This window comes from Salvia splendens, chromosome 16 (genome assembly GCF_004379255.2).
Source record: "Salvia splendens isolate huo1 chromosome 16, SspV2, whole genome shotgun sequence".
In the NCBI taxonomy this organism is placed as follows: Eukaryota; Viridiplantae; Streptophyta; class Magnoliopsida; order Lamiales; family Lamiaceae; genus Salvia; species Salvia splendens.
The window spans coordinates 16101040-16115165 of NC_056047.1; the positions used below are offsets into that span (position 1 = coordinate 16101040).

The window sequence follows — 14126 nt, forward strand, 5'->3', positions numbered from 1 at the left end:
TATTGTCCTTTACTCCTGTAGCTTTTAAGTTATCGACTAGTTTCTTTCTATTCCAAATATTCCTTTTTTTGAGTGATATTCCTTTGGTCATATAGATATATATAGGCCATTAGTAGTAGTGCTCTATAAATCTGTGTATCCATATTTTCTCTTTCATATTGCCATTTTATCTTTCATCCAAAAATCTGCCCAACTTATTTCACCACTGTATTCATTTTTAAAATTTTTGTCTTATCAAATAAAGTAAAAAAAATTAAGGGCAGATTCTGCGTGTGGCAGGCGCACGCCCTGCAATAGCGGCGATCAGCGAGCAGGGCTCCTTGACTATTTTATCATCCAACTATGTGCGATAGCGTCCATCGAATTCGATGGTGTAAATCAGGCGAGTAAATCAGTGTTGTTGCGAGCGTCCTTGGACACTATTTCCCTTTCCCTTTCCCTTGTCCCATAAAATAATCAATTTATAAAAACTTTTCCATTGCTCATTATAATGGTTCTTATCATCCCATTAGCATTATTTTAATTATTTTTTCACCTACTTTTTACTTTTTTTAAGTATTAAAATTCTTGCTCGCTCCCAATTGTTTATTTCTATGAGACATGGTTGGACAGAGTATATTCTTCAAATTTTAAAACTATCACTCTTTATTATTTTATTCTTATTTTCATAACACATTATATCCAAAACAAGTCTCCTATATCTTTGAATATGTTACGAGAGTATGAAAATACTATTTTTTTTCCTTAATTTTTTCAAATGCTGATCCCGAAGAGGAACAAAAGCCAGATTTCTGGCTTGTGCTATTGCTAAACTAATCAATTCCCAAAAATCGAAATAACATAAGCAAAATAAAATCGAATTGATTCCACAAACAAGGTGAAGAAAGATAGGAAGAAAGAAGTTTTATTTACTTGATTATTTGAGAGTACATGGAGGATACATTATATATGACTCTAGATATAAATGTTCTAGGAACTATACTTATTGGAACCCTCTATAATAAATGTTATACACTTCCAACATGTTGGGACTCCACATCCTCTTTGGAACACTTCAATTTAGCTTTCCAACACTCCCCCTCAAGTTAAGTGATGGGATTTCCAACACTCAACTTGTCAAGTGCTTCTCGGAACGACTTCGAATTCACTGCCTTAGTCAATATGTCAGCCAATTGATCTTCGGACTTAACAAACGGTAACTCGACAATTTTGGCTTCAATGTTATCCTTTATAAAATGTCGATCCACCTCCACATGTTTAGTCCTATCATGTTGAACCGGGTTTTCTGAGATGCTAATCGCAGCTTTATTATCACAGAACAACTTACAAGGTTGTGATGAATGAAGACCAAGTTCAGCCATGAGTCTTTTTAACCATAATATCTCGGTGAGGCCACTCTTTATGCCTCGGAACTCTGCTTCTGCACTTGATAACGCAACCACCTTCTGTTTCTTGCTTCTCCAAGTGACAAGGTTTCCTCCTACAAAAGTGAAGTACCCGGCGGTTGACTTTCTATCATTCGGGTTTCCTGCCCAATCTGCATCAGTGAACCCATGTACTTCCAAGTGACCATGTTTTTCAAACAGCACCCCATGGTCTGCCGTTCCTTTCAAGTATCGAACGATCCTTATGGCAGCTTCCCAATGATCTTCCTGCGGTGAGTGCATAAACTGGCTGACGACACCTACTGCATATGCTATATCTGGTCGAGTATGTGAAAGGTAGATGAGTTTTCCTACCAATCTCTGATATCTCCCCCTGTCGGTGAGCTTTCCTCCTTCACGTATTTGTAATCCATGATTCTGTATTATTGGAGTGTCGGCAGGTCTGCAATCTATCATTCCCACTTCTGCAAGCAAGTCAAGCACATACTTCTTTTGGTTTATGAAGATTCCCCGGTTTGATCTCAAGACTTCAATGCCCAAGAAGTATTTGAGGAGGCCTAGGTCTTTCATCTCGAACTCTGTGAACAAGTTCTTTTTCAATTCACCTATTTCCTCTTCATCGTCTCCTGTGATAATCATGTCGTCGACATAGATGATGAGACACGTGATCTTTCCTCCCCTTTTTTTGAGAAATAATGTATGATCTGAGTTACTCTGCTGGTACCCATATTTCTTCATTACTTCGGTGAACCTGCCGAACCAGGCTCTTGGGGACTGTTTCAGCCCATATAGCGTTCTTTTCAGCTTGCACACTTCTCCAGTCATAAATTCGTTAGTGAACCCTGGGGGAGGAACCATAAACACGGGCTTTGGTAGTTCACCGTGTAGAAATGCGTTCGTGACATCGAACTGATGGAGAGGCCAGTCTCTGTTTGCTGCAATCGAGAATAATACTCGTACGGTGTTGATTTTTGCTACTGGGGAGAAAGTCTCGGAATAATCGACTCCATACGTTTGAGTATATCCCTTTGCTACTAGTCGGGCCTTATATCGTTCGATTGACCCGTCTGGCCTTCTTTTGATAGTGAACACCCATCTACATCCCACAGCCTTCACTCCTTCTGGCAGTTTTTCTTTCACCCAAGTATCATTCCTCATCAAGGCTTTCATCTCGGTAAGCATAGCTTCTCTCCAGTGTTTGTACTTCATTGCTTCTTCAGCAGTCTGCGGGATCTCCTGTTCTTCATATAATGCAGCCTCAAATGCTCGGGCCATTTTCGTCAGATTGCCTTGAACAAAGTTTGCCACTCCATATCTGCTTTTCTTTCCAATCCTCTCCGGAGAGTATCTCTTCGGAGGAATTCCTCGAGTACTTCGTGGAGGGAGAACATACCTCCCGGTATCACTGTCTACAGTATTATCCTCGGTTTCTGCATTGTTAGTATTAACTGTAGAACTTTCCTCAGAGACTGGTTCCGGACATACCTCGGATATTGGTGAAGGAGAGTCAGATGGGCGCGGTTGAGGAGACTCTGGAGGGGCCTGCTCGGCGACAGTGACAACTGTCTCGGGTGGATCCTCAATCGAGTGGCTTGGAAGTGGCACAAACCAACTTAGACAGTCCCCATAATTACTTTCGGATGTCTCCCCCTGACTGTTAAGGTGGTGTTTATAGAAGAACTCGGTTTCAAGGAAGTCACAGTTTATGGTGGTGATGATTTTCCTAGTGTTTGGATCGTAGCATCTATACCCTTTTTGGTTGACCCCATATCCCACGAAGACACATTTGGTTGCGCAAGGGGAAAATTTGGTTCTTTCATGTTTAGGGATATGAATATAGACAGTGCATCCAAAGACTTTTGGTGGCATGCTAAGGGATTCTGGTATTTGGGCTTGTTGGGAAAGGATGTCAAGGGGGGTTTTGGTTTTTAGAATTTTGGTGGGTAGTCTGTTTATGAGGTAGATAGAGGTTGCAACGGCTTCTGGCCAAAGGAATTTTGGGACGTTGGACTCAATCATAAGGGCACGGGTCATTTCCAGAATGGTTCGGTTTTTTCTCTCAGCTACCCCATTTTGTTCGGGCGTATAAGCACAGGATGTTTGGTGGAGGAGACCTTGTTTATGAAAGAAATTGGACATAGCGGTGTTAACAAATTCCCTCCCGTTATCTGAACGAAGAATTTTTATGGTTTTGTGGAACTGGGTGTGTATCATATGGAAAAAAAGAATGAATTTGTCAATTACTTCTGACTTATGTTTCAAGAAATAGATCCAAGTCATTCTCGTGCAATCATCAATGAATGTCACAAAATATCTAAATCCACTACCCCCAATAACAGGTGCCGGCCCCCACACATCAGCATGCACTAAATCAAACATGGATTTCATACGAGTATCTGAAGGTTTAAAACTCTGTCTGTGGCTTTTGGCCAAAACACAAGTTTCACAAGAAAAATCTTTAGGTAAAGAAAAATTTGGGAACAAAAGTTTAAAGTAACCATGAGACGGGTGTCCTAGTCTTCTGTGCCACAGCCAAGCCTCCTCTTTCGTGGACCCGTGAGCCAACATCGCACTGCCATGTTGAGCTACCCCATCCACGTAGTAGAGTCCTCGATCCTCAGTGCCACGCCCAATGATCCTCCTCGTCCGAATATCCTGTAAGATGCAGAAAGTTGGATGCATTAGCAGTGTACAATTTAATTCCCTTGTTACGTGGCTTACTGACATTAGCCGCTGAGACAGGCTAGGGACAAACAGACAGTTTGATAATCGAAGAGTAGGGGAAATTCTTATGGTTCCTGCCCCTGCTACAGTAATGAATTCCCCATTGGCAGTTCTAATGTAAGTTTTAGTAACCTCTTTAAAATTACTAAAATCAGATCTTTCTGGTGTCATAGTGTCTGTGGCGCCACAATCAAAAATCCATCCCTTCCTATCAACATTTTTTGTATTTTTTACAGATAAAGCAGCGGAAAAATTCATCAACGGTGTAAACCGATTATGTGTGGAGATATGGCTAATTGGGGGGCGTAAGTCGGACTTTCTAGGGAATTTGGGGTTGGTTTCGCAAATATCCAGATCTGGGGGGTCACATTTGGGATTATCAATAAGTGACGGACTAAATTGCATGACTTTCATATTCTGGGGATTAAAATGCAATAAAGGGATAGATCTAGGGTTTGATCCTTGACCAAACCCGATACCTCCTATTGCTGCGCCTCCATTCCATTTCTGTCTCTCGATCTGAGTTTCCGTTCTCTCGACGAAATTTCCAACCCGAACTCCGCCGCCACTGCTGCCACCGCCATTATCACCGGGGTATTTTGGGGGTACCTGGATTCGGTCCTCCCTTTGGTCCTTCTCTGGGTTGATTTTGGGGATTCCCCTGCCTTGTTTCGCCGATTCCGACGGCAGCGAACTTCGTTTGTGCTCGTGCCCTCTGTTTATCGTCCCACCATTCGGGGAATCCCACACGGAGGAAGCAGGTATCTCTCGTGTGTTTGTTTTTCCCGCAATGTGAACACCATAGCTTGGTTTTGTCGATTCTTCCTCCGTCTTGGTGATTGGCTCTGGTGGGTGGCGGTCGCGGTGGTCCTCGATTGATTGGCCGGTCTCTCTGTGCTCCGTACCCGTAGCCGATCTCCCCCGATGATGTATCGGCGCTTCCAACGCCAGGAACTTCGGTAGGTGTCGAGGATGCCGGTGGCATGATCTTCAATCGAGCCGCCTCCCTCTGGACCCTTCCGTAAGCTTCTTCGATTGAGGGGTAAGGTTCCTCTTTGAGGATATCCCTTCGAATTGTATCATACTCAGGGTTAAGTCCAGTGAGAAACTTGAATAGCCTCATGGTGTTTGAGAACTCTCGGAACTGCTTGACCCCCTTGTCGCAACAATCCACCGGTTGTTTTCGACACCTATCTACATTGATCCACAGTCCGTGGATTCGTCTGTAGTAGGTTTCGAGATCCAGACTTCCTTGGCGGAGTGCGATGGCTTTATCCTCTAGATCGTATATAAGATACGGATCTTTCTTGCCTTCGAACGTTACAGCGAGATTGTCCCAGATTGCCTTTGCGGTTTGGTGGTGAGCAAAGTCGGCAATTATGTCATTTTCGACGTTGTCGATGATCCACGAAAACACCACGAGATCAGTCTCCTCCCATTCGGCATACCCGGGGTTCTCTGGTTCTGGCGGTGGATCTTTGATGTGGGAATACCCTCCTCGGCTTCCTATCGCGACTTTCATTAGTCGGGCCCATAAAGGATAGTTCTTCCCATTTAGTTTGAATGCAACAGTGACGTGCTTGCTTGTTTTCATCTTGGATGGTTTGATTGTGGATTTATTTTCTCCTTCGGAATCTGATCCTGACATGTTTTATGTGTAGGGATTTTTGGGCAGCCTCTTGGCCGTGATTGGTATGGTATTTGGCTTGGGATCGGTTTCAGCCTCTTGGCCGAGATTGGTATGGTTTCTTGGCTATGATGAATCTTTTCTGAGCCAGATTTTACTCTGCTTTGATACCATGAAGAAAGATAGGAAGAAAGAAGTTTTATTTACTTGATTATTTGAGAGTACATGGAGGATACATTATATAGGACTCTAGATATAAATGTTCTAGGAACTATACTTATTGGAACCCTCTATAATAAATGTTATACACTTCCAACATGTTGGGACTCCACATCCTCTTTGGAACACTTCAATTTAGCTTTCCAACACAAGGCACCACTCACACTTAACTCCCCTAAAATAAACAAAATCCATAACTCTTTATACAATTCGAAGATAAAAAACCGCATAAAGGAAAAAGAAAAAGAAAACTAACAGTAGAAGCCCAAGACAGCCCCATCAGTAACAGAAACCGAAACACTACAGTCGGCGCGGGCCCCCACGTTATGATTAAACAAATGCAGGACCCGAACCCGGCCCGCCATCTCCAGCGTGGACTCCACCTCCATGGTCTCCGCCTCCTCCTCCACCGGGAACGACTTGACGGAGAAGGTGGCAGCCATGTACTGCGTCTGCCCGGCGGCGATGTGGCCGGCGGGGATGAACAGGAAGCCCACCTGGCGGCTTGCGTGGAGGAGCTGGATGGAGCTGTCGTAGTGGGCGAAGGCGGCGCGGTTGGGGTTGGTGACGGTGACGTATTGGAAGAAGGTGAAGCTGACGGAGGAGTTGGTGGCGGAGAAGGCCGGGAGAGTGACGGAGTTGACGGCGAGGGAGGGGGCCTTGGGTTTGAAGATTGTGAGGTAGATTATGCACGCGATGATCACCACGAAGATGAGGAAGACTGTGGCTACGATGCACGAGGCTAGGTTTGTGCGCCCGCTCGGCCGTTTGTGGATCGGAGGAGGCGGTTTCCCCATTTTGATAGAGAGAGAGAGAGAGAGAGAGATAGTGGGAGTGTGAAATGGGTGTGTTTATGTTGAAGTTTGCTTGATTTTTGTCGTTGATGAGCTTCGTTTTGTCCTCACTTGGATTTTTGGTTATTTCTATTATTAATATACTCTTATATCAAGCTGTCAAGATATTGTTAGTTTTGTGTTTTAAAAAAGACTGAACAACGATATAAATGATACTACTTATCTTTCATTTCCACAAGTAAATAGTACTTAATCTTTATTTTATATTATTTTTTATATCTATAAATCATATTTTTTGTATGTGATGAGATTTTCATTCCAAAATGCCATCTAAACAAATATATTTTTCTATTTGTGACATAAAGAATATTTTAGACATATACAAAACTAGTACTACCAAAAGTGATATTATAATATCTTCTCCTCACTCTTGATACTATTATTATTAATCAATATTAATATTATTATTTTGATATTATTAATTAATAAATAATTTACTTTTTAATATCATTCAAATATACTTAATTATAATTATAGTTATAATTATATTTAATTATTATAATAATATTATTGTTATAATACTAAAAACTAGTAGTACATTATAGAATAATTATTGAAATTATGAATCATATAATATTATATAATAATAATAATAATTATTATTATTATTATTTTATATTAAATTAATAATTAATCAATATAGTCTTAATAGAAATTTAAAATTGTAAATTGTATTCATAATGATATAAAGAGTTGAATATTTTTAGTTAGGTGTTTCAACCCTAAAATGAGTATAAAATAATTTAATAAAAAATATTCAATTGATTTATTATTTTAAATAATTAATTTAATTAGGTGTTTTGTTCTTGATTTATATTATGTATGCAAATTAGATGTAAAAAGAAAGAAGAAAAAGAAGAGAAAAGAAAAAAGAGGAAAAATAAACTAATGAGAAAAAGAAAGAAGAAGAAACTAAGGAATGGAAAAAAAATAAGAAAGAAAGAAAGAAAAATCACATGTTTGGTACTATTTAATTGCAATTTCCAAAAATATCCTCCATAATTAAAAAATCACATATTTGGTACCTAGGGTTATTTTTGCCACATGGTACCAAAAACGATATAAAATAAAAATCAGGTACCATTTATGTGCGAAAGTGAAAGATCAGGTACCATTTATGTAGTTCACTCTTTAAAAAATTATTTATTTTTTCAACTTGAGGAAATGTTAAAAAGAAAAGATTAATTGTTAAGAGACTCTCAAAAAAAATATTAATTCAAGAATTAGAATATAAACATAAAATCAAATAATTGTATTGATGTACTTTCCTTTTACAGTACTTTCCTTTACATCACATTTGTAATCCTAATAAGAGCATCCACAATGGCGGCGAGTGGACCGGCTAGCCGATTCCCGGCACTGGCCGGTTCGCTCGCCGAACCATTGTAGGCGGCGAGCGCACGCCGATTTTCAGGCGCTGGCCGATCCACTCGCCGGTCGGCTGGCCACCATTGCAGGCTCCCGATCGGTGAGCGATCGGCCAACCCATTTTTTTTATTTATTTAATTTTTGAAACACTATATATACGCGATTTGCAAGTCATTTTCATTCGCACCACTTGTTTTAACGAGTTTTCTCTCTATCTTAATTTCTGTACAAGATCAACAACGTGAAATGAGTAACGCGAGTGGTAGTAGTGGTTGTAGTGGTGGGGATGCTGATGGGTACGAACGGCAAATAAACGAAGAGTTGGAGGCCTATACGTCCAGTGAGATAAACCGGCTGATACAAAGGGTCTTGCAGCCGGCGGTATCTCGACCTCGACCCGTTGTCCACCGCCGGGCAGTGATTGAACAGGATCACGTAGCTGCACATCAGCGGCTATATGAAGACTACTTCGCACAGGAGTCGCGGTTTAACGCCAACCTTTTCAGGCGGCGTTTTAGGATGAGCAGGGCGTTGTTTATGCGCATTGTTGACGCTTTGGAGCATCGATATCTGTGTTTCCGCTTCAGGCACGATGTGGCTGGCAGACCCGGCCACACACCTATTCAAAAGTGCACTGCGGCAATCAGGCAGTTGGCATACGGAGGCGCGAAAGACATGTGGAACGAGTACCTCCACATCGGTGAGACGACTGCCCTTGAATGTATGAAGTATTTCTGTCAGGGCGTGGTTGAAATATTCCGTTATCAGTACCTTCGAAGCCCTACCCCCGAAGACTATCAGGAGCTGATGCAGATGCACGGGGAGAAGCATGGGTTCCCGGGTATGTTAGGCAGCATAGATTGTATGCATTGGGAGTGGAAGAACTGTCCCGCTGCCTGGAAGGGGTTCTACACGACCGGCTAAAGGGAAAGAATCCCACAATGATCCTCGAGGCCGTAGCTGATTAACGGCTGTGGATTTGGCATGCGTATTTTGGGGTAGCCGGGTCGAACAACGACCTCAACGTCCTCAACTCGTCGCCCCTTTTCAACGAGCAGTGTTAGGGCGTCGGTCCGGCCATCAGTTTTGTCGCCAACGGCAACCGGCATGATATGGGCTACTACTTGGCGGATGAGATATACCCTAGGTGGCCCGTCTTTGTGAAGACGATCAGATGCGCATCAGATGAGAGGAAGGACGCGGAACGCGCATTTGGTGTGCTCCAGTCTCGATGGGCGGCAATTAGGGGTCCAACGCGTTTGTGGCATGTCGACTGCATTGCTGATATAATGTACGTCTGTATTATCATGCACAACATGATTGTCGAAGATGAAGGTGTACAACTGACTAGTTGGGCCAACGACGATAATGAAGTCGGTCCAAGCCACGACGTGGCCTCCCCCAACGTACGAAGCGGGGTACCACACGATGAAGCAGGCCGCCTCCAAGCACATGCCGACATGCACCAAGTGGATGTTCATATTCGACTCCAAAATGATTTAATTGAAGAGTTGTGGGCGCGGAGGACTGAACGGTGTTAGTTTTTTTTTATTATGTAATTTTTTTTAATCTACCTTTTTTTAATTATGTAATTTTTTTAATTAATGTATTTTTTTAAAATTAAATATTATTACTGAATTTTCCCGTATTTGTGTCGTAAATTTAATTCCATATTTTGTGTGAGTGTTAATTATTTGTTTTTTATAATTTTGTTTATTGTGGCTAGCCTATTGCTTGTCCAGTTGCTTGTCATGATCATGTGGCAGGAGGAGTTTTTAGTGCTAATGATGTGGCAGAAGAAGTTTGTGGCTAGACTATGGGTGGCCTATTGCTATTGGAGATGCTCTAACAGGATGTGTAATAGTGTTACAATCAATCAATAAAAATTAAATCGATTTCTCTCTCAAAAATGACTGTAATAATACAATCAAAGCGAGAGATTGGCGGTGTTTAGAGCATCTGCAGCGGTGAGCAGGACGACGTCCGTCCGTCCGTGTCAGCGGCACGACACCGCTGTCCGCCGCTGCGCTCTTGCCGTTGGCGCGGTGCTGCTCGATGCATCGAGCACGTCCGTGCTAGCGAGCAGCGTACGTGACAGCCTCCCATTGGCCAACGACATAGCCGTTGGCAATTATAATTTTTTTAAAAAAAATCGGATTTTAATTAAAAAATTCGATTAAAAATAAAAAAATATTTTCCCACTTCCCAAAAAATTATATCCGTTTTCTACCCACTTTTAATTTATTTTTCAATTTTTTCCCCAAAAATACACAATTCTCATTTAAATTCTCTCATTTCCATTCTCAATCTTTCTTTCACTCTTACTCTTACAACAAAACAATGTCCGGCTACGGCGATCACCCCTCCGGCTCCCATGGTTGGAACCCCGATTGGTTCGGTTCACCAACTCGTTGTAGGGGACTTTGGCCGATAGGTCAAATATGACCCCCGAACAACTTCGATCGCATGTGGCGATGATACGGGGTCTCCAAAGAACATTGGGGGTAGAGCCGAATGAATAGTCATCCACGGGAGTAATTTTTATTTTTTAGGTGTTTAATTATGTCATTTTTAATTTTTAGGATTTTAATTATGTAATTTTTTATTTTTAGTATTTTAATTATGTAATTTTTTATTTTTAGTATTTTAATTATGTAATTTTTAATTTTTTTGTAATTTGTAATATTATTGCGGGTATTTTTAATTCATTTTAATTTTGTGGAAATGTTTTTATTTAAATTGAATAATAGAATGGTGGGACTCTTGAGCTTGTCCTTGTGGAAGAGCACGGATGTGAGTGTTGTGCTCTTGCATAAGAGCAGGGAGTAAAAGTGGGACCGGGCCCACATCCGTGCTCGTTGGCAAGAGTACAGATGTGGATGCTCCTAACAACAACCATAATCTAATAAAACTATAAACACAATCTTATTTCATAATTGTGTGGCTCCTGTTGAATGTAACTGACCACACATAAGAAAAGAAAACTTAGTTAGAACCAACTAACCAAAAGGCCCAAAGAGAGACTTTCTCTTTGTTGTAGGCACACACAAACTTCGGTTATATAGCTAATATATATGAACTTCAAAAATCCTCAGTTTAAGATCACTGAAGGAGTTTCTCAAGTGTCGAATCCATGACTTCAGATAAGGCTTCAAGAAACGCAGCCTCGCTCATACCTGGGAGCACGGCGTCCTCTGCCTCGTGCACAATCTCCTCTATCACAGATTTATTGTTCAAGTTCTCTCTGCACATGATGCTTCCTATCGCGAAAGGCGTGAGACCTCTGTCCACCCCTTTCTTCAGAAGCATGGTGGAGATACGGAGCGTACGAGCAACTTCAGGGGAAAGATCCAATCCATAGAATTTGAGGGTTGCTATGTCTTTCTCGGCATCAAGTGATTTTATGTAGTCCAATGTCTTCCCAGAGAATGGTTGTCGAGCTTGTGGCCAGTATAGCCAGTCGAAAGTGCAGTCCTCGAACTGCAGCCAAGATAAAAATGTGAGTCTATTTACAAGATTTTTTTAGTGTTTGAAAAGGAAAGAGTAGTACGTTTTCAGGCAAGCAGTAGCCATGATCAATCGGAATCAGGGTTATTTTTCCGTTTTCCGGATCTTTGTGTAGCAAGATGTTTCCGGCGTGCCTGTCTGCATTGGCTACTCTTATATCAAGGACAGAGATCTTGTGGACTTCATCGACAGGGAAATCCCGAGGGCCCATGTCTTCACAGCTTCCATGATTCTCCCTAAACATTTGTAATGATCCAGTCTTAATATGCTCATTGGAGCAATCAAGTCCATTTGGGTGGTTAAACCCTTCGTGCAGGCACTGCATCATCACTGTAGGGGGCACTCCAGCAAAACCAATTTCTGTACGAAACAACGACTGAGCACCCTCAATTGGATGGTCCAGTATATACGCTGCCACCTCCCTCCACGCGCCTTCCCCAACTCGGGTGCCCCTCTTCAGCCCTTGTCCATCATGTGAAGGGGGCAGGCCTTGAGGGTTGTTTAAGGCCAGAGGCTCCTCATCTACGGGCTTAAAGACAGCGACATACTTATCTCCTGTAGCATCTTGCATGAAGTAAGTTCCGCCCATGCCCTCGGATGACCTAGCTGGCTGTTTGCCTTGGGCTAACCCGTCTGAGACAGACTGCACCATCTCCCACAAGAAGTGTGGGAACTGGACACATGGATTCACTATATCTGGTTTCAAGAAGAAATCTTGGCCTAGCATTGACCTTGATAAAACCAACATATCCTTGGCCTTCTCCTCATCCACCTCCTTGTTCAAATTTGGAGTGGCAATGGAGAGCTCGAGGTCTCTCTCAACGGCCTTGCTACAAACCTCAGCATGCTTGTGCGCCACCAAGTGAATGACAGCATCGCCATTGTTACTCAGATCACTGATTATCCTATCATTGTCATGGAGCTTCTCTCCTCGACAGAATATGTCCGAATCTATAGCATGAACTCCTTTCCCCTTGTTAGCAATCCTACGCTTTAGATACCCTACGTTCCTGTGCCTATCCACTTGGAAATTGAATTCTTCCCCACTTGCCGTGCTAACATTAATCAGCAGGAGATCCGAGATCCTCAGCGCCAAATGCAAGGCATTCCCATCTGAGATGCCGTAATCTTTGACAAGAGAATCAGTCTTTGAGAGCACCCTGCCTCCAAAAACTAGATTCTGCATCTTCACTGCAAAACCTTTACATGTCTGTATCCTAAGCTTCACTGATGCAATGGAATCAGACTCCATCACGCGCATGGGGGTCATGGAACCCCCACCGGTGATGTAGATCTCGATGGATTCACTAGTGCTCAGATCGAGTCGGTCCTTGAAACAATCACCATACCGTGCTTTCCCTTCCAAGAATGGACTCAAAGCAACCTCAACAGCAGACATTTTGTTATGTATCTATAGTTACTTGATAATCTGTAGCCTTAATCTTCGGGTTTCCTAAATTCACAACAACATTCCATCAATGCTTCATCACCAAATGCACACAACACAACACCAATTGATCAAAACTCAAAACAATCTGATAACTCCCTTGCTGAATTATCTCCATTTCCTCTTCCAAATTTTGATAAATAGAGAGTTCAACAAAAATCAAAATGATCAATTGCCAATAACTCAAGTTCTGTAATTCAATAAACTAACTAACATAAATGCATACAAAATAGTAAAACATCAAAATGCCAATGCTACAGTGCAATAACATAATTAATAGGAAAATCTAATAACTTGAAAATTGGATGAAATTACCTCGGAGGGAGAGACTTGAAAGCTATGCTACAGCTTTCCTTCAACAATTCAAGACTCCCCTCCAACCCAAAAGGAAAATTTAGGCTATAGAAGTGCTACTTCTGTATATTATTAATGAGATTGAAAGTTAATATTTTTAAAAAAATTTGTTTATAACAAAAAGGGGATGAATCGAAATTCAAAATCGACGGTGGCATAAAATTGCAGAGGAATTAAACTTCCGTTTCAATTCCTCTGCATTTTACGGAGGTAGTGGAAAAGTGATTTTTTAAATCGTCGGCAGAATTTGCCTCATTCGGGCATGAATTCTGGAAGGAACTTGTGAGAGAATAACTATATAAATGTGAAGGATTCATGGAGGAGCGATTTCGAAGGTGGAGCTAAATTATCGAAAAATGGATGAGGGAGAAAGGGAGCTGAATTATAGCCGTTGTTTTAGCTTTGTGTTTATTTCATAATAATATGACTTGAATTTCATCAAATGTCTCATTATAAGCGACAAACTCAAGTACTACTACTACTACTACTATAAAATATAGAAGTGAAAGTCTAATGGGAATTTGATTTTTTTCCTGAAAATGAGACATAAGCATAAACATATACTAAAATCCATGAACAAGATATAAACGAATAAAAGTACAAAATTTATGTGTAATTGTGTATAATGAGATTTGAATCGA

The 14126-nt window shown here is 41.4% G+C and overlaps 2 protein-coding genes across 3 annotated transcripts; both read right to left on the reverse strand.

Annotated features, from left to right (window-relative positions):
- Positions 1 to 3797: 3797 nt before the first annotated feature.
- On the reverse strand, positions 3798 to 6819 carry LOC121770660. Of its 2 annotated transcripts, none has more exons than XM_042167422.1 (2): positions 6212 to 6817; positions 3798 to 4040 (listed from the first exon to the last, which is right to left on the reverse strand). In XM_042167422.1, coding segments are annotated over exons 1-2 (543 nt in total). In that variant the 5' UTR covers positions 6753 to 6817; the 3' UTR covers positions 3798 to 4038. The 2 variants fall into 2 exon arrangements, with proteins under 2 accessions (XP_042023356.1, XP_042023355.1); XM_042167421.1 differs by lacking the exon at positions 3798 to 4040 and adding an exon at positions 5918 to 6130 and having other exon boundaries at positions 6212 to 6819.
- Positions 6820 to 11080: 4261 nt separating this feature from the next.
- Positions 11081 to 13877, reverse strand: LOC121769820 (phosphatidylinositol 4-kinase gamma 4-like). The gene is made up of 3 exons (XM_042166582.1): positions 13447 to 13877; positions 11728 to 13137; positions 11081 to 11657 (listed from the first exon to the last, which is right to left on the reverse strand). The coding sequence occupies exons 2-3, from the start codon at positions 13081 to 13083 to the stop codon at positions 11280 to 11282; spliced, it is 1734 nt and encodes a 577-aa protein (XP_042022516.1). The 5' UTR covers positions 13084 to 13137; positions 13447 to 13877; the 3' UTR covers positions 11081 to 11279.
- Positions 13878 to 14126: the final 249 nt, after the last annotated feature.